The following is a 23,718-nucleotide window of genomic DNA, read 5'->3' as shown; positions in this document are numbered from 1 at the left end:
GTAGTGGTGAAGGGTATAAAAAGCATGAGTTTTGTTTATCATTTTCGCATTACGGGCACTTTTTTTGTTTCGTCAAAACAAATCGGAACGTACACTGAAAAAACAGTGAACCCACCAGGAAGAAAACTTTCGGTTAATTTTAGAAAATTTTGAATAATTGTCATAAAAATAAGTAAATATTTTTCGACAAATACAAGAAAATTTATTAGACATAACTAAGTTTTTTCACTTGTTAAAGAAAATTTTGTAGTTTGAAGAAAAAACTTGGAGTTCAAAATTGCAAGAAATGGAACACAATGTTAGTAAAAAACAAGTAAGGAAAGTATAAAGTCGGGCGGAACCGACTTATACCCTGCACCACTGTGTAGATTCTCATTATCGATACCACATCAAATCTGTCAAATGTGTTGGGTGATTTATATAAAGGTTTTTGTTCCCATACACATACATTTAAATTTGACTCGATCTGGACATGACTTTTTACTTCTACAGAATCATAGACATAAAATTTAAGTCGGCTAATGTCCTGGGGTGGAACGCAATGTTAGCAATAAATATGGGAAACATTTAAATCTACAGCAATGTGTATTTATGAATTAGCGGTCGATAGATATGTATTAGGATTATAGGAAAATTGGAGTCATTCTTATGAGTTTTCGACTTAGCAGTGGCGATTTTACAAAGAAAATGTTGGTTTTTTGTCCATTTCTGCTGAAATCAGAAAAACATATATCTCAATTTGAACCGATTCAAACCAAATTTAGCATGCATAGTTACAATCCTAATTCTACGCCCTGTGCAAAATTTCACTTAAATCGGATTAAAAATTTGACCTCTGTGATCATATGAGCGTAAATCGGACGAAATTTATATATGAGAGCTATATCTAAACGTGAACCACACGCACAGAAAAAAGATGTTTGGACATGGTTGCCGCATCCATTTAATGCTTATTTAGAGTATGTAATTGTCGCGAAAACCATGTCTTTGTAAAAATAATTTTCGAGCGGAGAAAAATATATGTCTTTGTAAAAATAATTTTCGAGCGGAGAAAAATATATGTTGGCAATAAGCATTTAAATGGTTCTCAAATGCCGCAAACATGTTCTATTATTTAAATGATAGAATTTGACACCATTATATGGTCAGGAAAATCATGTACCTGACCATTCAATTTTTTTTACTTTTTTGCAGAGAAAAAAGTATTTTTATAGTTTACGTATAGACATGTCTACAACCATTACATGGCCATAAAGACCATGTACATTGTTTTCGTGACCATTTATTTTTTTAATATTTTTGCAGCGACAAGAATTTTATAAAAACATTGAGCAGGTACACACGATTTTCATTTTGCGCGTCAGTCGTGTGTTGATTGTTTCTTGGAATGGACGGAGAATACGGAATTATTGTGTTTTGTGTTAATTTATTTATTCAGAGATGGCACGTGGTTTTATGTGAATACAAAAAAGGAAAGTGTAATTGAAAAGAATGTACCTGGTTTTTGTTCTGCATTATGATATATGATATAATTTATTTTTATTTGCAGTCACATGATGTCTGCGTTTGTACGTTTGATGGGCACGAAGTAAATATGGAATGATTACTTATTGTTGAAATTGAACCAAACTAGAGTGTGTAAAAATATGTGATGTTTGCTTGCAAGACATTATAAATACAAATAAACAATGAATTAGTTTATAAATAAATAAAAACAAATAAATAAAGTTGATTTAATGTTTTCTTTTCTCAAGTGGCGTCCTTTTTTCGACGACGAAAAAAGGTTTTTCATAAAAATCAAAACATTTTAGGTTGTGACCATGTTCTTTTAACTAGAAGAAAAACATTTTGACGAATAACATAACATTTTGAATCGTGACCATTGTCTTTTAATAGAAACAAATTTCTTTTTATCAATATAATAACATTTTAGACGAGGACAATTGTATTTTTCTTAGAACCATGTTCACTGAGCCAACATGGTTGCAGGTTAAAATGTTACATGGTCGCCGCAAAAATAGCTGCTATCATATTATTTTGCTCTTCGAATATGATTGTGACAATCATGTTTCTTCTCTGCGTGCATTTTCAATTAAATTTTGCACACTTGACGACACTACTAAATGTACTCCTCGTGCAAAATTTCAAGCAAATCAGGGTCAAACTCTGGCTTCTGGGGCCATATAAGTTCATATCGGGCGAAAGATATGTATGGGAGCTATATCTATATCTGAACCGATTTCTTCCAAAATCGATAGAATTCTATTCCACACAACACATACTTGTGCCAAATTTGAAGTTGATTGGACTAAAATTGCGACCTAGATTTGATTACAAAAATGGGTTCACAGACAAAAGGACAGACAGACATGACTAGATTGATTCAGGGGTCGGCCCTGAGCAATATTGCCAAAGACACCATATGTCTATCTCGTCTCCAGGGTGTTGCAAACATATGCACTAATCTGTTCCACAGTGTGGCGCAGAGTATAAAAATCAGAAGGCACAGCGAAGTGGGCCGGGTTCGGCTAGTGTTAGATAAAAACTACAAAAATAGCTTAACCAACAGAGACAAAATAAAAATAATAAAATATTTTTTTGTATATATGAAATTACAAAACAACACTAATGTTTTACTTTAATTTAATTTTTTTCTTTTCAGTTCGAATACATGTACGAGTCTATGCCAACTGCCGAATGGTTACAACTCTCGATGTGAGCAGAAATTCGTACAAAAACGTCTGATTGCTTTGCAGGGCAATGGACAAAATCTGTATACGGATAGTTTTTGGTTCCCAAGTTGTTGTGTGTGCACAATTTCAGCCAATTAATACCAACCTATTTAAGAATTATGCATTTTTTTATTATTATTTTTATTTGCATTCCTCATTGAATTAATTTCGATATTGGTAGGAGATTCAGCTGACCTTGAACCATTTCGATTTTTATTTTCACTAAACCTTATAAGTGCAATAGCGAAATTTTTCATATAAAATTTAAATAAATTTTCATTACATTTTCATAAAATTTTCAATTTTGTTTGTTGTTATTCATCGATATAAAGTGGGCGAGGAAAAGTTTCAGTGTAGTTTTATGTATGTAGGCATTGGGAAAGTATACTTAAAGGCCAAAAATAACTAACTTCATCACATCATCATTATGCTGATTTACTGTCAAAATACTTCACAAAAAAAAAAATAATTTTTCCATAACAATATTGAAGCTTTAAAAATAATAACTTTGCCATAATCATATTGAGGCTTTAACAAGTATCCTATATACACTGAAAAAAATATTATCATGGTGCTAAAGAGGTCGTGTTCTTAAAATACGGATGCGAATTTTACTTAGCATAGAAGGCGCATTTTCTGATATAAAGTTCCTTTCCTTGTCCAAACGTCGATAAACTTTTCGATGAAGTCGTTGTGTCCTGATAGTTAAGTGATTCGACTTAAAAATGGGTATCTATCCAAACGTCGATAAACTTTTCGATAAAGTCGTTGTGTCCTGATAGTTAAGTGATTCGACTTAAAAATGGGTATCTATATATCATGGGAAATATTTGACTAATTTGTCAACTTGACTTTAATAATATCTGAAAAATTCTTCAAAATTAATGAAATCGTCCATTGACTTTTGTATATTGACTACAAAACCAAAAAGCATTCAAAAAAGAAGATGTTTTTCAACACATTACTTTAAAGAGGGTTTAACTTGAAATATAGCATACTAGACATATTTTGTTATTTTTTTAAAGAATAAGTTAAGAAAATTTCGTAGTTTGAATGAAAAACTTGGAGTTCAAAGTACCCAGCAAAAAAAATTGGAAGTTGAACCAAAAGCACAACTTTAGAAGCGCTTCCAAAAATGTCCTCCAAAATATGCTTTTTTGTTTTCACTACACAGGAAGTTTTTATACCCTCCATCATAGGATGGGGGTATATTAACTTTGTCATTCCGTTTGTAACACATCGAAAGATTGCTCTAAGACCCCATAAAGTATATATATTGTGGGTCGTGGTGAAATTCTGAGTCGATCCGTCCGTCCGTCTGTTGAAACCACGTTAACTTCCGAACGAAACAAGCTATCGACTTGAAACTTGGCATAAGTAGTTGCTATCGATGTAGGTCGGACGGTATTGAAAATGGGCCATATCGGTCCACTTTTACGTATAGCCCCCATATAAAGGGACCCTAAAATTTGGCTTGTGGAGCCTCTAACAGAAGCATATTTCATCCGATCCGGCTGAAATTTGGTATATGGTGTTGGTATATGGTCTCTAACAACCATGCAAAAATTGGTCGACATCGGTCCATAATTATATATAGCCCCCATATAAACCGATGCCCAGATTTGGCTTGCGGAGCCTAAAAGAGAAGCAAATTTCATCCGATCCGGCTGAAATTTGGTACATGGTGTTGGTATATGGTCTCGAACAACCATGGACAAATTGGTCGATATCGGTCCTTAATTATATATAGCCCCCATATAAACCGATCCCCAGATTTGGCTTGTGGAGCCTCTAAGAGAAGCATATTTCATCCGATCCGGCTGAAATTTGGAACATGGTGTTAGTATATGATCTTTAACAACCGTGGCAGAATTGGTCCATATCGGTCCATAATTATATATAGCCCCCATATAAAACATTCTCCAGATTTGACCTCCGGAGCCTCTTGGAGGAGCAAAATTCATCCGATCCGGTTCAAATTAGGCACGTGGTGTTAGTATATGGTCGCTAACAACCATACCAAAATTGGTCCAATCACACAAAAATTGGTCCATATCGGTTCATAATCATGGTTGCCACTAGAGCCAAAAATAATCTACCAAAATTTTATTTCTATAGAAAATTTTGTCAAAATTTTATTTCTATAGAAAATGTTGTTCAATTTTTATTCGGTTCATAATCATGGTTGCCACTAGAGCCAAAAATAATCTACCAAGATTTTATTTCTATAGAAAATTTTGTCAAAAGTTTATTTCTATAGAAAATTTTATTTCTATAGAAAATTTTGTGAAAATTTTATTTCTATAGAAAATTTTGTTAAAATTTTATTTCTGTAGAAAATTTTATCAAAATTTTATGTCTACTTTGTCAAACTGAATTATATACGTATTGGATCGATCTTTTTTGATTTACTCTATTATTTACTTTTGTGGAACCAACCAGATTGCTCCAAAAACATTAACAAACTGCTTAAGTTAACGTTTTCCAGGTCAGCCAGTAATCTAAAGCTATATGCTCCTAAAATTCGCTTACGCCTTACACAAAAAGCAGGACACGCACACAAGAGGTGTTTAATTGATTCCTTTTCCTCCACGTCATGACAGCTTATACAATAGTCATTATACTTAGCACCTATAGTTTTTGCAAATTCGCCTATCAGGCAGCGACCCGTTATAGCAGATATTAGGAGTGCTATCTGACGCCTTGAGAACACTAGCATATCTAGTGTGCGGTTTAAGTTTAAATGGGGCCATATTTGCTTGGTGTCGTTACAACCCTTGCAATTTTCCCATCGAATATTGGCCATCATAACAGCCTTCTCACGCAGTAAGAGCTTGCAGGTGGCCAGAGGCATACCAACAGATTCTAGTTCCCCTGGAATATGTAAGGTAGTTCCTAGCCTTGCTAACACATCTGCTTCACAGTTCCCCGGTATGTTCCTATGGCCAGGCACCCATATTAGGTGAATATTGTACTGCTCAGCCATCTCGTTGAGAGATTTGCGGTAGTCTATGGCCGTTTTTGAGTTAAGGAACACAGAGTCCAAGGATTTTATTGCAGGTTGACTGTCTGAGTATATATTAATGCCAATATTTGTTGGAACATTAGGTTAGGTTAGGTTAAGGTGGCAGCCCGATTAAGATTCAGGCTCACTTAGACTATTCAGTCCATTGTGATACCACATTAACTAAAAGTACCTATTACATATGGGCACTTCTAGTTTTAACCGCTGAACCTTCTTGATTATTTTTCTTTGTTGAACCAACCAGATTGTTCCAAAAACAGTAGCAGACTGCTTAAGTTAACGTTTTCCAGATCCGCCAGTAATCTGAAGCTATATGCTCCTAAAAGTTGCTTGCGCTTTACACAAAATGCAGGACACTCACATAAGAGGTGTTTAATTGATTCTTTTTCCTCCGCATCATGACAGCTCATACAATAGTCATTATACTTCGCGCCAATAGTTTTTGCAAAATCGCCTATCAGGCAGCGACCCGTTATAGCAGATATCAGGAGTGATATCTGACGTCTCGAGAACATTAGCATATCTAGTGTGCGGTTTAAGTTGAAATGGGGCCATATTTGCTTGGTGTCGTTACAACCCTTGCAATTCTCCCATCGAACATTTGCCATCATAACAGCCTTCTCACGCAGCATGAGCTTACAGGTAGCTAGGGGCATACCAACAAATTCTAGTTCCCCTGGAATATGTAAGGTAGTCCCTAGCCTTGCCAACTCATCCGCTTCGCAGTTCCCCGGTATGTTCCTATGGCCAGGCACCCATATTAGGTGAATATTGTACTGCTCAGCCATCTCATTGAGAGATTTGCGGCAGTCGATGGCCGTTTTCGAGTTGAGGAACACAGAGTCCAAGGATTTTATTGCAGGTTGACTGTCTGAGTATATATTAATGCCCACATTTTTGGAACATTACTTCTCAGCCAATTCGCCACCATTCTTATTGCTAATATTTCAGCCTGAAAAACACTACAGTGATTAGGTAATCTTTTCGCCATTCGAAGTTCCAGATCATTAGAATATACTCCGAACCCCACTTGTCCATCCAATTTGGAGCCATCAGTGTAGAAATCTATATATTCTTTATTCCCCGGGGTCTGTGTGCACCACGCCTCACTGTTGGGGATTAGAGTCTCAAACTTTTTGTCGAAAAGTGGACTCGCCAAAGTGTAATCCACTACGTTAGGCACATCTGGCATTATTTTGAGGACAGAACTGTGACCGTAACCTTTTTCCGACCACAGCGATAGTTCGCGCAACCGCACAGCCGTTGTTGCAGCTGACTGTTTGGCCAAAATGTCTAAAGGCAATAGATGCAGCACGACATTAAGGGAATTTGTTCCTGTCTTGCTGAATGCGCCTGAAATACACAAACAAGCCATACGCTGAACTTTATCTAAACAAGTCGGTTTCTGAAGTGCCGGCCACCAGACTACAACACCATATAGCATTATAGGTCTAACCACTGCCGTGTATAGCCAATGCACAATTTTTGGTTTCAGTCCCCACTTTTTTCCTATTGCCTTTTTGCACGAGTACAAAGCTACAGTTGCCTTTCTCGCCCTTTCTTCAATATTAAGCTTAAAGTTCAGCTTCCTGTCCAAAATAACGCCAAGGTATTTTGCACATTCACCAAAGGGAATTTCAATACCCCCTAAGGAAATAGGCCTAACCGTGGGAGTTTTGCGATCGTTGCAGTACATGACTAATTCTGTCTTTGCAGGATTTACCCCAAGACCATTGTCTTTCGCCCATTTCTCAGTCATCCGGAGGGCCCTCTGAATAATATCTCTGATTGTGGATGGGAATTTTCCCCTGACTGCCAGAGCCACATCATCTGCGTATGCCACCACTTTTATCCTTTCTTTTTCTAGAGTAACCAGAAGGCTATTTATAGCAACATTCCAAAGAAGAGGTGATAGAACTCCTCCTTGGGGAGTGCCTCTGTTCACATACCTTTGTATGTTTGCTTGTCCTAGTGTGGCTGAAATACGTCTCTTCATTAGCAGTTCGTCTAACAGCCTGAGTATACATGGATCAACATTCAGAGTTGTCAGTCCATTTAATATCGAGCTCGGATGGACATTATTGAACGCCCCTTCGATGTCTAGAAACGCCACGATTGTGTATTCTTTGACAGATAGTGAGCTTTCAATAAAGCTGACTAGTTCATGTAGTGCGGTCTCAGTAGACCTGCCCTTCGAGTATGCATGCTGTCCTTTCGAGAACAACCTTGAATCGATTCTAGTTCTAAGATAAATATCTATCATCCTCTCCAGAGTCTTAAGTAGGAATGAGGATAAGCTGATTGGTCGGAAATCCTTCGCCCTCGAGTGAGAGGCTTTTCCCGCTTTAGGTATGAAAACGACTTTTGTTTCCCTCCACTTTCCTGGGATATATGATAAGTTGATACATCCTTTATATATCACTGACAACCAGGGGATAATTTTGTCAGTTACAGCTTGTAACTCCGCCGGAGTAATTCCATCAGGTCCGGGGGATTTGAATGGTCCAAAGCTATTTAGCGCCCATCTTATTCTAGTTTCCGATACAATTTCCTCGACAGGAAACGACCGCTGAGCAACTGTGGCACCGCCAGTACATGGTTCAACCGTCTGATTCCCAGGAAAATGTGTGTCCAATAGCACCTCCAGCGTCTCCTCACTGGACGTTGTCCAATTTCCCTCCGATGTTTTAATGAAACCTGGAGCGGAGTTGGTGGATGCTAGAACCTTCCGTAGTCTGGAAGCCTCGGACGTATTCTCAATACTGCTGCAGTAGTCATTCCAAGAGTTATGCTGAGCCTTTCTCAGTTCTCGCTTGTATCCTCTCAGATTCCTCTTGTAAGCGTTCCAGTCCTCAGGGGCTCTGGTGGACTTTGCCTTGTTAAAGAGCTTCCTGCAGGATTTCCTCATATTACTTAATTCCGAAGACCACCATGGTGGTCGATGTTTCCCCCTTGGCTTTCCTCTAGGGCATGCAGCTTTCAGTGAGATGTTGAAGGCCTTAGTAATCCGCTCCACTGCGTGTTCGATATCTTGCACATTTCTCATATTTGTCTCTGTTATACCTATTCCAGTCAGCTTTCCTAACATTTGGCGAAAATATGGTCTTGGTGATATGAACATCAAATTTGAAACTGATGTAGCGATGATCTGAGAAGCTGTGTTCACTTAAAACATGCCACTCAGATATCATTTCATTCAGTTCTTGCGAGGCCAAGGTGATGTCCAAAACCTCTTGCCTGTTTTTAGTGACAAAGGTTGGGGCATCTCCCTTGTTGCAAACTACCAGATTAGTATGCAAAATAAACTCTGTTAGCGACTCTCCCCTTGCATTAGTATCACTGCTTCCCCATATACTATGATGCGCATTCGCATCGCATCCCATAATGAGTTTCGTCTTTGTTTTCAGTGACTCCTCAACTAAGGTCTTAACGGCACATGGAGGCATCTCCCTGTCATGTCCCATATAGACCGAAGATACCCAATATTTGCATTTGGCTATTTCTAAATTGGCAACGACAGTGTCTGCATTGCACATTGAAGGAAGCAGAAACAAGTTAAGTTCGTTTTTAGCAATTATACAGGCTCGAATTACATCATTACCAGTATACTGCAATAGTTTGAACCCCGGAGTACTTAATTCACATATTTTGTTTCTATAAACATATGGTTCTTGAATAAGAACTATGTCTATGTCCCCTTTCATCAGGAGAACTTTTAAGGCAGCACATGCAGCCTTACAATGATGAAGATTTATCTGGAGGATCCGTAGGACCATCGAGATTTTCAACAACCGTCACATCAGCCGCTTCAATCGAGTCATCAAGAATGTCCTCTTCAGAGATATCGGTGACTCTCGCAATAACCATAGGTTCGACTTTGGTGAGTTCTGAGGCAATAGAAGCCTCCTCACGCATACGGTATCTATCCATGTCTTCAACTTTGGTATCTCCCTCGACTTCGCAAGAGGATCCGCTTACTTCTGATTCAGACAGAGGCTTGTCCATTTCTGAATCCTTTAGCTGATCGTTTTTATACACCTTCATTTGGATATAATGAAAGCCATAACATACACGGCCCTGGGACTTTGCCAGATGTGGCAAAGACTGAGTGTTCAATATAAACACTGCATGCCGTCTTGGTCCATCCACTTCATCCAAACGGCCAACCTTCCAATCAGCTGTTGGAAGATCTGGATTGCATCGTTTCAGTCTATTTAAAATAGATTCAGGGTCAGAAGGGTTTGCAGGTATCCAGGCATGTGCTCTAGGTCTAGCCGGTATGTCTTTCTTCTCGACTAACTCTAGAGCAGCTCCTTCCCAAACTTCACCAATTAGTATCAGAGCAGCTTTAAAACATTCTATAGACCTCTGGTCCTCAAATGCGACTAGCTTAAATCGTCCTTGATACCAACCAGCCTCTTGGTGTCGAGGATCTGGGCCGGGAAACTTTTCCAGCACCTGTGAGTAGACGACAGACAGAGCATTCTCAATTTCCCCCCATTTTTGCTTTGGAACCATACCGTCCAATGCTCCTTTATTAATGATAGCCATCACAAGGCTATCTTTAGCAACTGAGGCAAACGATCTTTGATCCCTTTTGGAGGATGGCAGCTCATCCGGCGATCGTTCCCTTTTTCCAGTCTCAAGAATTCCTTGAGCCCATTTTAAGGAATCGCTTTGTTTAGCCGACAGCGTGCTTGGGTCGACTGATCCTAACTTCTTTAGGATAAACAAAACATTTCTGCGTTCCTTGAATCTCTTTCGTGAGGGATTACCTCCTTTTGATGTCGTTACCTTAGAAAAAGTTCGACTTGTCAGAGTGTCGCCACCTGTCGACCCGTCTACAGGTCGACTAATTGGGCCTAACTCTTGGTCATTGCCCAGATTTATAACTCCAGTCGATACCCGTCCACTGGGCCCTGAAGTTAGCAACCCAGTGGATGACTTGGAATTTCGCTGCATGGTGGCTTAATATCCCACCACACTTGAAATTCGTAGTAGGTACCTATTACGATGAGTTTATCCGCTATTGAAAAACACGTCCGTTCCGTTCGACTTCCAGTAGAAAATATTTGTTGGAACATTACTTCTCAGCCAATTCACCACCTCTCTTATTGCCAATATTTCAGCCTGAAAAACACTACAGTGATTAGGTAATCTTTTCGCTATTCGAATTTCCAGATCTTTAGAATATACTCCGAACCCCACTTGTCCATTCAATTTGGAGCCATCAGTATAGAAATCTATATATCTTTTATTCCCCGGGGTCTGTGTACACCACGCCTCACTGTTGGGAATTAGAGTTTCAAACTTTTTGTCGAAAAGTGGGTTTGCCAGGGTGTCCACTACGTTAGGCACATCTGGCATTACTTTGAGGACCGAACTATGACCGTACATTTTTTCCGACCACAGCGATAGCTCGCGCAACCGCACAGCCGTTGTTGCAGCTGACTGTTTGGCCAAAATGTCTAAAGGCAATAGATGTACCATGACATTAAGGGAGTCACCTTAAGAAGTGAATGCATCGCTTCAGTGCCAATTTTACATCACTTCCGTATCCAAAAAGAACATTTTAACTACTTTTTTGGCGACGCGTTTTTGCTGGAAGACAATGCCGAAGTTCAAGTTTGCAAATTTTAAGAAATTCGGAACTATTTTGTGGGAAGTTTGAATTTATTAAATCGTTATGCTTCATTTGTGTATAATGTTTCCACTCTTTTTAGTTAATTTTTCTAACGTACAAAAACAAAGAATTATTAAAGTAAAAGAAATTTTTTCACATTGGGGAAATATTTACTAAAAAATATTAATTATCATGACCTAAAATAGAGTTAAATTGGAGGGTTCACATTTTTGAAGCATGCGGTTTGCCCTGAAGAAGGGTATTAAGTTGGAGTTTAGCAGCTAAACTAAAAAAAGAATTAGTAAAAACAGTATAATTTGGCACATTTTAGGAAAATTATGCGAAATATCGATTCAAACATTTGTTCTCTTGAAATATTAATATTTCTATGAAATAGAAAGAGAATGGTCTTGGAATAAATCCTGCAAAGACAGAACTAGTCATGTACTGCAAAAAACGCAAAATTCCAAAATTCCACGGTTAATCCCATCTCCTTAGGGTGTATTGAAATCAGGGCTGCCAATAAAATTTCAAGAAAAATCGTCACTTTTTTCTGAAGAAACCATCATAATCGTCACTTCCATTTTAAAAATCGTTAAAAAATTGCAATGTAAATAATATTAACACCAAACTAATTTTTTGGCGATAAGTATTGTTACGTTTTTATATTTAGGCGTTTTTAATTACCCGACAATTAAAACACAGTTCTTTTAAATAACGACAATCTACAATTTATTTACTATGACTTCACACTTTACAATTCGTTCACACTGAAGTTATTCGTTTGACGCTTTAATTAAGACTGACTCGTTAGCAGCATGCGAGCGCTTTTATATATGACGGTGTGGCAATACGAGAACATTCTGGTAGCACTACAATATTCTGGCAACGCCAGAACATTCTTAGACAATGCTAGAAGGATCTACGACCATTAAGATGTTCATCTGGTGGCTGCCAAACACATACACACTCACATAGATATATGCTCGCATTACTACAACAACAACAATAATGACAATAGACAATGAGATGAAATGAGAATGCAGAATAACAAAGCAAAGGGGTTGCTATTCTATGAGAGAGTAAGAACTAACATTTCGGTAAGCAAACAAAAGAACATAAACGAAATTCAGGAAAATACTAGAAAATGAATAGATGGTTCCAACAAGTGATAGCGAAATTTTATCGTTACAATTTGAAATTTTAAATTAACGGAAACTAATTTAAATAAACTTATATCAGAAATTTTGATTTTATTCGATCTTTCTTTTTTCGATCTTAATTATTTTCTATAAACTTATATCTATAATTATTAAATTCGTAACACTGCCTCCCGCTTAAGCCACAGAACCTGTTCCGTAAGGAGCCAATCGTTCCAGATGTACAACTTTCATCTTTGATCTTGGGCTGTCGTCCTTCTGAATCCGGTATACAACATCATTGATCTTCTTGATGACTTTGTATGGGCCTTCCCACTGTGTTTGCAGTTTAGGACACAATCCTTTCTTTCGTTGCGGGTTAAATAGCAGAACCAATTCTTCTTCTTGGAAGCCCTCAGTATTTACAGCGCGATCGTATCTCGCCTTCATTCTGTTGCTGACCATCTTTATTTTGTTGGGCACTGATTCGTGAACTTCACCGAAAGTGTTTGGGATGTCGTTTCTGTTTTCTTCCATGGCGAGCTCATTAGGTTTAGCGCCGAATATCAGATCTCCAGGCAACTTCAACTCAGTTCCGAATAGAACATTGGCCGGTGTTCGAGAGGTGGAATCATGAATGGCAGATCTATACGACAGCAAAAACTTTGGTATATGCTCGTCCCAGTCCCTCTGGCCGTTGTCCACTACTTTTCGAAGATGTTCCTCCAGAGTGCGATTAAACCTTTCTACCATGCCATCGGATTGTGGATGTAATGGTGTAGTCCTCGTTTTCTTGATACCAAGGGATTCACACATCTCTTTGAATATGGCCGATTCAAAATTTCTTCCCTGGTCTGAGTGAATCTCGGATGGCACACCGTAGCGACATATCCAGTTTTTGTTGACAACATCCACAATCGTTTTTGCCTCTTGGTTTGGAATTGCATACACCTCCGGCCATTTGCTGAAGTAATCGATGACCACAAGGACATAACGGTTTCCAGAATCACTTACTGGGAAAGGGCCTGCCACGTCCATTGCTATTCTTTCAAACGGGGCTCCTGGTCTATATTCTTGCATAGGACCTCGACTTTTCCTTGTTGGACTTTTCGCCTTCATGCACTTCTCGCAATTGGCTACCCATTCAGCAATTGATTTCTGGCATCCAACCCAGTAGAATCGTTGCTTCACTTTCTCGGCGGTTTTGATTATTCCCAGATGACCTCCACTGGGACCATTATGGAACTCCGCCCAAACGTCTCTTATTTTGGAATCTGGAACGATGATCAAATTTCGGCTGTTCTTGCCATCTTCGCTTTCCCATTTACGTTGCAGGGATCCATTGACTAGAACTAAACTATCCCATTGAGCCCAGTATGCTTTCATAAGTGGACTTTCGGCTGCGATGCCTTTCTTGCTGGGTTTCTTATTTTCTTGTTTTGCCGAAATAATTTTTCTCAGAATGGGATCTTTACGTTGCTCTGTTGACCAGTCTGTGCCAGATGCGATGTGTAACTGCCTGACATTTACAACTGTCTCCTTTGGTTCAGCCTTCGAGTAGCGTCTGTTTTCTACATTGCAATGCCGTCGTGTCAAGGCTTGATCAATAACTTGTTTGCCACCTTTTCTATTATCCGCAAAATTTGAATTTGAGTCGCTTGGCTTTGTGGTCGCCTTCTTCTGATTATTGTTTAATGGAGATGGCGAGATTGACCCCGACGTTTTACGCCACGCTTTACATTCCCAGGAAAGATGTCCAGCCTTATCACAGTTATATCATTTCATTCTAGATTTATTTGCTTGCTGCTTCATTTCTTGCATTATCTGCTTTAGAGCCTCTTTTACCAATTCAATGACCGAATTCGAGTCTTCACACTCGGTCTCTACTCTGCGTACTTTGTGAATTTGAGGCCATGCCAGCAATCTCGCAGTCTCTTGTACAAGTGCAAATGTTACTGTTTCTGTGAATGTAGCTTTTTGTGCGGCATATGTTGCACATTTTATCTCAGGGTCTCGAATGCCATTCACAAAAGTCTCAATCTTGATACGATCTATAAGAGGATGATTCTCTCCAGGGTATGCCAAAAGCACTAGCCGCTCAACTTCTGTTGCGAAGTCTTGTAGGGTTTCATTCGATTTCTGGATTCTTCCTCTCAATTCCATTCTGAAGATGTCCTGCTTGTGCTCTCCACCATACTTGCGTTGAAGTGCCGCTATTACTTCATTATAGTTATTTCTAGAAGCAGCGGGAATGCTTTGTATCACATTAGCAGCATTGCCCTTTAATGCCAATAGAAGTTCAATTGCTTTATCATCGTCATTCCACAAATTTCTACAAGCAACCATTTCGAATTGGAATTTGAAGACATCAAATGACGTTGAGCCATCGAAAACAGGACTTTTGATTTTTGAGCCCTCGATGACGCGCACTGGACCACGTTTAATTTCCAGCTCTGAAATTTTTTTCTCGATGTGCAGAAACTTCTCATCATGAACCATAATTTTCTCATCCACGGAAAGAACTTTCTTATCCAATTCCACAATTTGATCTTCTATATGGTCCACACGTTTCTCCATGCCTTCAGAAATTTGTTGTAATTTTTCGTTGACCATTCTAGAATTTTCGTCGAATTTTTCTTCCAATTTTCTAGAATTTTCTTCCATTTTTCTAGAATTTGCTTCCAGCATTTCGCTTAAAACATTGAGTATTGATGTGTAATCCACAACACTCGAAGCCACAGATGGAATTTCTACACTGCTTGTATTGACGAGTATTGATTCATCAATGTCTTCCTTATAATCAAACTCATGCGTCGCAATGTCCATATTACGCCGATCAAACTCTTCCAGTAGACGCTTTTGAAGCTGGGCCTTATTGCCTGTTGTCGGCAGCTCCAGTTTGCTCAATTCCTTTTTAAAGTCTTCCACACGAAGCTCATTAAACTTCATTGTAGATTTTTTTTTTCGTTATTTCACTTCCGACACCAATTGTTACGTTTTTATATTTAGGCGTTTTTAATTACCCGACAATTAAATCACAGTTCTTTTAAATAACGACAATCTACAATTTATTTACTATGACTTCACACTTTACAATTCGTTCACACTGAAGTTATTCGTTTGACGCTTTAATTAAGACTGACTCGTTAGCAGCATGCGAGCGCTTTTATATATGACGGTGTGGCAATACGAGAACATTCTGGTAGCACTACAATATTCTGGCAACGCCAGAACATTCTTAGACAATGCTAGAAGGATCTACGACCATTAAGATGTTCATCTGGTGGCTGCCAAACACATACACACTCACATAGATATATGCTCGCATTACTACAACAACAACAATAATGACAATAGACAATGAGATGAAATGAGAATGCAGAATAACAAAGCAAAGGGGTTGCTATTCTATGAGAGAGTAAGAACTAACATTTCGGTAAGCAAACAAAAGAACATAAACGAAATTCAGGAAAATACTAGAAAATGAATAGATGGTTCCAACAAGTGATAGCGAAATTTTATCGTTACAATTTGAAATTTTAAATTAACGGAAACTAATTTAAATAAACTTATATCAGAAATTTTGATTTTATTCGATCTTTCCTTTTTCGATCTTAATTATTTTCTATAAACTTATATCTATAATTATTAAATTCGTAACACTGCCTCCCGCTTAAGCCACAGAACCTGTTCCGTAAGGAGCCAATCGTTCCAGATGTACAACTTTCATCTTTGATCTTGGGCTGTCGTCCTTCTGAATCCGGTATACAACATCATTGATCTTCTTGATGACTTTGTATGGGCCTTCCCACTGTGTTTGCAGTTTAGGACACAATCCTTTCTTTCGTTGCGGGTTAAATAGCAGAACCAATTCTTCTTCTTGGAAGCCCTCAGTATTTACAGCGCGATCGTATCTCGCCTTCATTCTGTTGCTGACCATCTTTATTTTGTTGGGCACTGATTCGTGAACTTCACCGAAAGTGTTTGGGATGTCGTTTCTGTTTTCTTCCATGGCGAGGTCATTAGGTTTAGCGCCGAATATCAGATCTCCAGGCAACTTCAACTCAGTTCCGAATAGAACATTGGCCGGTGTTCGAGAGGTGGAATCATGAATGGCAGATCTATACGACAGCAAAAACTTTGGTATATGCTCGTCCCAGTCCCTCTGGCCGTTGTCCCCTACTTTTCGAAGATGTTCCTCCAGAGTGCGATTAAACCTTTCTACCATGCCATCGGATTGTGGATGTAATGGTGTAGTCCTCGTTTTCTTGATACCAAGGGATTCACACATCTCTTTGAATATGGCCGATTCAAAATTTCTTCCCTGGTCTGAGTGAATCTCGGATGGCACACCGTAGCGACATATCCAGTTTTTGTTGACAACATCCACAATCGTTTTTGCCTCTTGGTTTGGAATTGCATACACCTCCGGCCATTTGCTGAAGTAATAGATGACCACAAGGACATAACGGTTTCCAGAATCACTTACTGGGAAAGGGCCTGCCACGTCCATTGCTATTCTTTCAAACGGGGCTCCTGGTCTATATTCTTGCATAGGACCTCGACTTTTCCTTGTTGGACTTTTCGCCTTCATGCACTTCTCGCAATTGGCTACCCATTCAGCAATTGATTTCTGGCATCCAACCCAGTAGAATCGTTGATTCACTTTCTCGGCGGTTTTGGTTATTCCCAGATGACCTCCACTGGGACCATTATGGAACTCCGCCCAAACGTCTCTTATTTTGGAATCTGGAACGATGATCAAATTTCGGCTGTTCTTGCCATCTTCGCTTTCCCATTTAGGTTGCAGGGATCCATTGACTAGAACTAAACTATCCCATTGAGCCCAGTATGCTTTCATAAGTGGACTTTCGGCTGCGATGTCTTTCTTGCTGGGTTTCTTATTTTCTTGTTTTGCCGAAATAATTTTTCTCAGAATGGGATCTTTACGTTGCTCTGTTGACCAGTCTGTGCCAGATTCGATGTGTAACTGCCTGACATTTACAACTGTCTCCTTTGGTTCAGCCTTCGAGTAGCGTCTGTTTTCTACATTGCAATGTCGTCGTGTCAAGGCTTGATCAATAACTTGTTTGCCACCTTTTCTATTATCCGCAAAATTTGAATTTGAGTCGCTTGGCTTTGTGGTCGCCTTCTTCTGATTATTGTTTAATGGAGATGGCGAGATTGACCCCGACGTTTTACGCCACGCTTTACATTCCCGGGAAAGATGTCCAGCCTTATCACAGTTATATCATTTCATTCTAGATTTATTTGCTTGCTGCTTCATTTCTTGCATTATCTGCTTTAGAGCCTCTTTTACCAATTCAATGACCGAATTCGAGTCTTCACACTCGGTCTCTACTCTGCGTACTTTGTGAATTTGAGGCCGTGCCAGCAATCTCGCAGTCTCTTGTACAAGTGCAAATGTTACTGTTTCTGTGAATGTAGCTTTTTGTGCGGCATATGTTGCACATTTTATCTCAGGGTCTCGAATGCCATTCACAAAAGTCTCAATCTTGATACGATCTATAAGAGGATGATTCTCTCCAGGGTATGCCAAAAGCACTAGCCGCTCAACTTCTGTTGCGAAGTCTTGTAGGGTTTCATTCGATTTCTGGATTCTTCCTCTCAATTCCATTCTGAAGATGTCCTGCTTGTGCTCTCCACCATACTTGCGTTGAAGTGCCGTTATTACTTCATTATAGTTATTTCTAGAAGCAGCGGGAATGCTTTGTATCACATTAGCAGCATTGCCCTTTAATGCCAATAGAAGTTCAATTGCTTTATCATCGTCATTCCACAAATTTCTACAAGCAACCATTTCGAATTGGAATTTGAAGACATCAAATGACGTTGAGCCATCGAAAACAGGACTTTTGATTTTTGAGCCCTCGATGACGCGCACTGGACCACGTTTAATTTCCAGCTCTGACATTTTTTTCTCGATGTGCAGAAACTTCTCATCATGAACCATAATTTTCTCATCCACGGAAAGAACTTTCTTATCCAATTCCACAATTTGATCTTCTATATGGTCCACACGTTTCTCCATGCCTTCAGAAATTTGTTGTAATTTTTCGTTGACCATTCTAGAATTTTCGTCGAATTTTTCTTCCAATTTTCTAGAATTTTCTTCCATTTTTCTAGAATTTGCTTCCATCATTTCGCTTAAAACATTGAGCATTGATGTGTAATCCACAACACTCGAAGCCACAGATGGAATTTCTACACTGCTTGTATTGACGAGTATTGATTCATCAATGTCTTCCTTATAATCAAACTCATGCGTCGCAATGTCCATATTACGCCGTTCAAACTCTTCCAGTAGACGCTTTTGAAGCTGGGCCTTATTGCCTGTTGTCGGCAGCTCCAGTTTGCTCAATTCCTTTTTAAAGTCTTCCACACGAAGCTCATTAAACTTCATTGTAGATTTTTTTCGTTATTTCACTTCCGACACCAATTGTTACGTTTTTATATTTAGGCGTTTTTAATTACCCGACAATTAAAACACAGTTCTTTTAAATAACGACAATCTACAATTTATTTACTATGACTTCACACTTTACAATTCGTTCACACTGAAGTTATTCGTTTGACGCTTTAATTAAGACTGACTCGTTAGCAGCATGCGAGCGCTTTTATATATGACGGTGTGGCAATACGAGAACATTCTGGTAGCACTACAATATTCTGGCAACGCCAGAACATTCTTAGACAATGCTAGAAGGATCTACGACCATTAAGATGTTCATCTGGTGGCTGCCAAACACATACACACTCCCATAGATATATGCTCGCATTACTACAACAACAACAATAATGACAATAGACAATGAGATGTAATGAGAATGCAGAACAGCGTTGCCGTTTTGGTCCTATCGGACCAAAATTGGTCCAAAAGATTTCTAATTTTTAAATTTGGTCCGATGGTCGGGCCAAACGAAATTTGGCCCATTTTGGTCCATTTTCATAAATTTGGTCAAATTTATAAATTGTTTCTAGTATTTAAAATTTCTATCACATATTCAATAGTATATGTGCACTATCGTGAAGCCAAAGATTTCATGTGCTTAAAATACGAATGCGAATTTTGATTAGCATAGGACGTATTTCTCTGAAATAAAGTTGTTTCCTTGTCCAAAAGTCTATAAACATTTCAATGAAGTCCTTATAGTTAATTATCCTAACATGAAAGAAAATTTCGTTTTACTAAAGTAAAAATGGCATTAATATTTCTGAAAAAATTTTCAAAATTAATGAAATCGTCTTTAATATTGTTGACGTTTTGCAGTTTGACTGTAAAACTAAAAGTGTTTAAAAATATGAAATTTTTTTTAACACATTATTTTAAAGTCGTTTTTTACTTGAAACATAAAATAATTTTCACTTGTAGTAAAAGAGAAATGTGACGTAAATGTGTCCTCACTTCAATTCTCTGCTTCTGAAAAAACAGTGAACCCATCAGGAAGAAAATTTTTGGTTGATTTTAGAACATTTTTAAAATTTTTAGAAAATTTTAACAAAACAGTATTACAAACGCTGGCATCACGCCAATATCACAAAAATAAGTAAATATTTTTAGACAAATTCAAGAAAATTTATTAGACATAATTATTTTTTTCATTTGTTAAAGAAAATTTTGTAGCTTGAAGGAAAAAATTGGAGTTCAAAATTGGAAGAATGTCTTTAGTGACATAGGAAGTTCATGATTGACGCATTTGTAGTAAAATTTACAAATTTAAGAAATAAAAATAAATAATGAACTAAGTTGTTAGAAACACGAATTTAGTAAATCTTAATGCTTAACTTGTGTATAATTTTGTCCTGTTTTTAGTTAATTTAACTAATGTTAAATTGGCTTTAGTGAAATATAGAGTTCACTTTTTTTTTAGTGGAGCTCGGAATCAATACCAAAATCATTAGCGTAAAGACAAAATTTTGGAGCCGTGAAAGCTTTTTTTCAATGCGGGATTAGATACCATTGCAATCACAGAAAATCGAATAAAAATTCGCGTTGATGTCAACTAAAATTGATTTTAAAATTCAACCTTTTGAAGTTGAAAAGTGGATGTTTTGATGTCAACCACTAAATCATATCACCCCTTTCTCATTTACTATACTTTTTTGATAAAAGCACTATGTACAACAATAAAATATTTTTTAAAGCCTGTTTCTTCAAAATTGGAAATTTGGTCCGCTGAGGGAATTTTGGTCCGATTTTGGAAAAATTTTGGTCCAAAATAAAATTTCGTAATGGCAACGCTGATGCAGAATAACAAAGCAAAGGGGTTGCTATTCTATGAGAGAGTAAGAACTAACATTTCGGTAAGCAAACAATAGAACATCGTTACAATTTGAAATTTTAAATTAACGGAAACTAATTTAAATAAACTTATATCTATAATTATTAAATTCGTAACAGTATTTATTTCATATAAAGAACCGAAAATTAACACACGTAACTATGCATTTCAACAACAAAAGCATAATGAAATTTGTTTTGTATAAAAATAACATAAACACATTTTATATGCAATGCTATGCTATGCATTTCAAAAAATTATATAAAAATTATTTTTTTTAATATATTGTTACTAACTCAGTAAGAATTTTATTTAAAAATAAAGATCTTCATTTTCTTTTCTTTGAGTACAAAATCGTCAAAATACCGATAAGTCGGCAAAATTAGCAGCCCTAATTGAAATTCTCTTTGGTGAGTGTGAAAAATATCTTGGCGTTATTTTGGTCGGATGGTATTACAAATGGGCTATATCGGTCCACTTTTACATATAGCCCCCATATAAACGGACCCCCGGATTTGGCTTGCGGAGCCTCTAAGAGAAGCATATTTCATTCGATCTGGCTGAAATTTGATACATGGTGTAAGGATATGATCTCTAACAACCATGCAAGAATTGGTCCATATCGGTCCATAATTATATATACCCCCCATATAAACCGATCCGCAGATTTGGCTTGCGGAGCCTCTAAGAGCAGCAAATTTAATCCGATCCGGCTGAAATTTGGTACATGTGTGTGTCTCAAATAGGTTACAAACAGATTGCGAATTAATAAAATGGTACATATTATTAAAATTTTGTCGAAAGAAATGCTAAAACCAGTCTAGAAAATTTGCGAATATTTGAAAATACTTGAGGTCAAACGTTTCAGACACGCATTAGAAAGCATTAAAAATCATAAAAAATTATATTATTTATTTGGCAAAATATTATTTAATTCACATCCCTTCAATGACAAGCACATCCCAGCAAAAAATTTAGAAGTTATTCTAAAGGCACAAATTTAAAAGCACTTCCAAAAATGTCCTCCCAAAGATGTTCTTTATTTTAACTACCCAGGAAGTTTTTTTAATCCATTTTTTTTTAACTTGGTTTTTTCATACTTTTAATGGATAATTTTAACTTTTTTTGTTTCAAATAGATTAAAAACAGAGTAAGCATTCATAAAATGGAACAAATCATTTAAATTTTGTCGACAAAAATGCGAAATCCAATCTGGAAAAATAGTGAATTTTTGAAAATATTTGAGATCAAACGTTTCCGACAAGCGTTAGAACCCATTAAAATTATAAATAATTATAAAAATTATTTATTTGACAAAATATCACAGAATTGTTTAATTTACATTACTCCTAAAGAAGTGATGCAAATTCAGTGCAACGGCTGTTGAAATGGAGGACTTCCGTCCTATGACAAGCCCATGTTAAATTCATCGCTTCTGCGTCAATTTCGCACCACTTCTGGATCCAAAAAGAACATTTTCATTACTTTTTTGGAGGCATTTTTTTGCTGGGTAGGGATACCCAGCGGAAAGGTAAAAGAATCATACATACACACAAAACATTTTTTTTTTTGATTTCAATCACGAAATTCGCGGATTCAATCATTTGTTTAATTGAAATGTCTTCAATCATGAAAATGATAGTATCAATCACCCATTTTGATTGAAAACCAACACGATTTTCAATTAAAAATTTAATTGAATTCTGTCACGGAATCAATTAATTGTGTGATTGAATCAATTAAAAATGTGATTGATTTTTGACATAAAATTCAATCACAATTTTAATTGAATCAATTAAATTATTAATTGATATGTGCAATAAATTTCAATCAAAAATATTGCGTCCCCAATATCTTATTTAGTTTTATTTGAAATAAAAGAAAATATGCGTTTCTTATAAAAAATATTCAATATGTTATTTTCCTGAATTATGCTATAGACTAAAGAATTTGGTTTTTGTTATTTGTGTGTTTTGTTCTAACATAACTTATGTTATGGTCACACTGGCCAAATATTTGACAGAAATCGAAAAAGAATCCGTCGCCACAGCCAAACCTGCAATCATTTTGAGCTCATATTGGATATATAACATCATGGCAGGGTTATTTTCCAAAATCCGTATCCAGATATTTGGAAAATATTCCTGGAAAAATGTTTGATACTCATTTTGGTCAAATATTTCCCTAGTGTGACCATAGCCTTAGACATACAAATATGGTTAATAACAATAACAACTAAAGGGTTAACAAATAAACTATATAAATAATTATCTTCCTTATCGTATTAACGATGTCAGCATGTATTTAGATGCGCCTAGATGTCCAATAAATCAGCAGCCTGTAAGCTAAATTAGTTTTTCTGAAAGTAAACAGAATAATTCGAATTTAATTTTGTTCAATTAAAAGTTAAGTTTGTTAAACATTACCTGCATAGGATATCAAGTTCCAAGTTGCATGTTTATAATCTTCTTTTGCAGTTGTAGTCTTTTAGCATAAAAAGGTGTATTAAGGAGCTCGATAATTTAATTGTAGTAACAATTCCTTTCCAAAATTTCCACACATTAAAATCGTCTATTAAAATTTGAACCAATCAAAGACAAAAATAATGGCAAAACAAAGTAACATTTGGTATTATATTGATGATACTTTGCAAATTCTGGAAAAAAAATAAATGGAAAATATATATTTTTATTATTTTCGGATATTTTTAAATCCAAAAGAAAGAACTTTTTTACCATTACATAATTCAGCTCATTAGTTTATATATCAGATATAATACTCTTTACTTGGGTTCAAACTGAAAAAGGCAAGTAAAACAAAAATGCAATTTAATGCCAACGCTACCTCGCAACTTAAAGGTGAATCTTCCAACAAACCCATACCGCTCTTGGTCTAA

General features: G+C 37.0%; 1 protein-coding gene across 15 annotated transcripts in view; it reads left to right on the top strand.

Annotated features, from left to right (window-relative positions):
- Positions 1 to 3,034, top strand: part of spz5 (spatzle 5 Toll-1 receptor) — a 90,195-nt gene extending 87,161 nt beyond the window's left edge. For all 15 annotated transcript variants that reach the window (XM_075305612.1, XM_075305619.1, XM_075305611.1 and 12 more), the window contains one exon: positions 2,663 to 3,034. In XM_075305612.1, the coding sequence (XP_075161727.1) occupies positions 2,663 to 2,831 (169 nt within the window). In that variant the 3' untranslated portion in view covers positions 2,832 to 3,034. The remainder of the gene's footprint in view (positions 1 to 2,662) is intronic.
- The last annotated feature ends 20,684 nt before the right edge of the window (positions 3,035 to 23,718 follow it).

This window comes from Haematobia irritans, chromosome 4 (assembly GCF_050003625.1).
Source record: "Haematobia irritans isolate KBUSLIRL chromosome 4, ASM5000362v1, whole genome shotgun sequence".
In the NCBI taxonomy this organism is placed as follows: domain Eukaryota; kingdom Metazoa; phylum Arthropoda; class Insecta; order Diptera; family Muscidae; genus Haematobia; species Haematobia irritans.
This window is presented reverse-complemented; position numbering and strand designations above follow the sequence as displayed.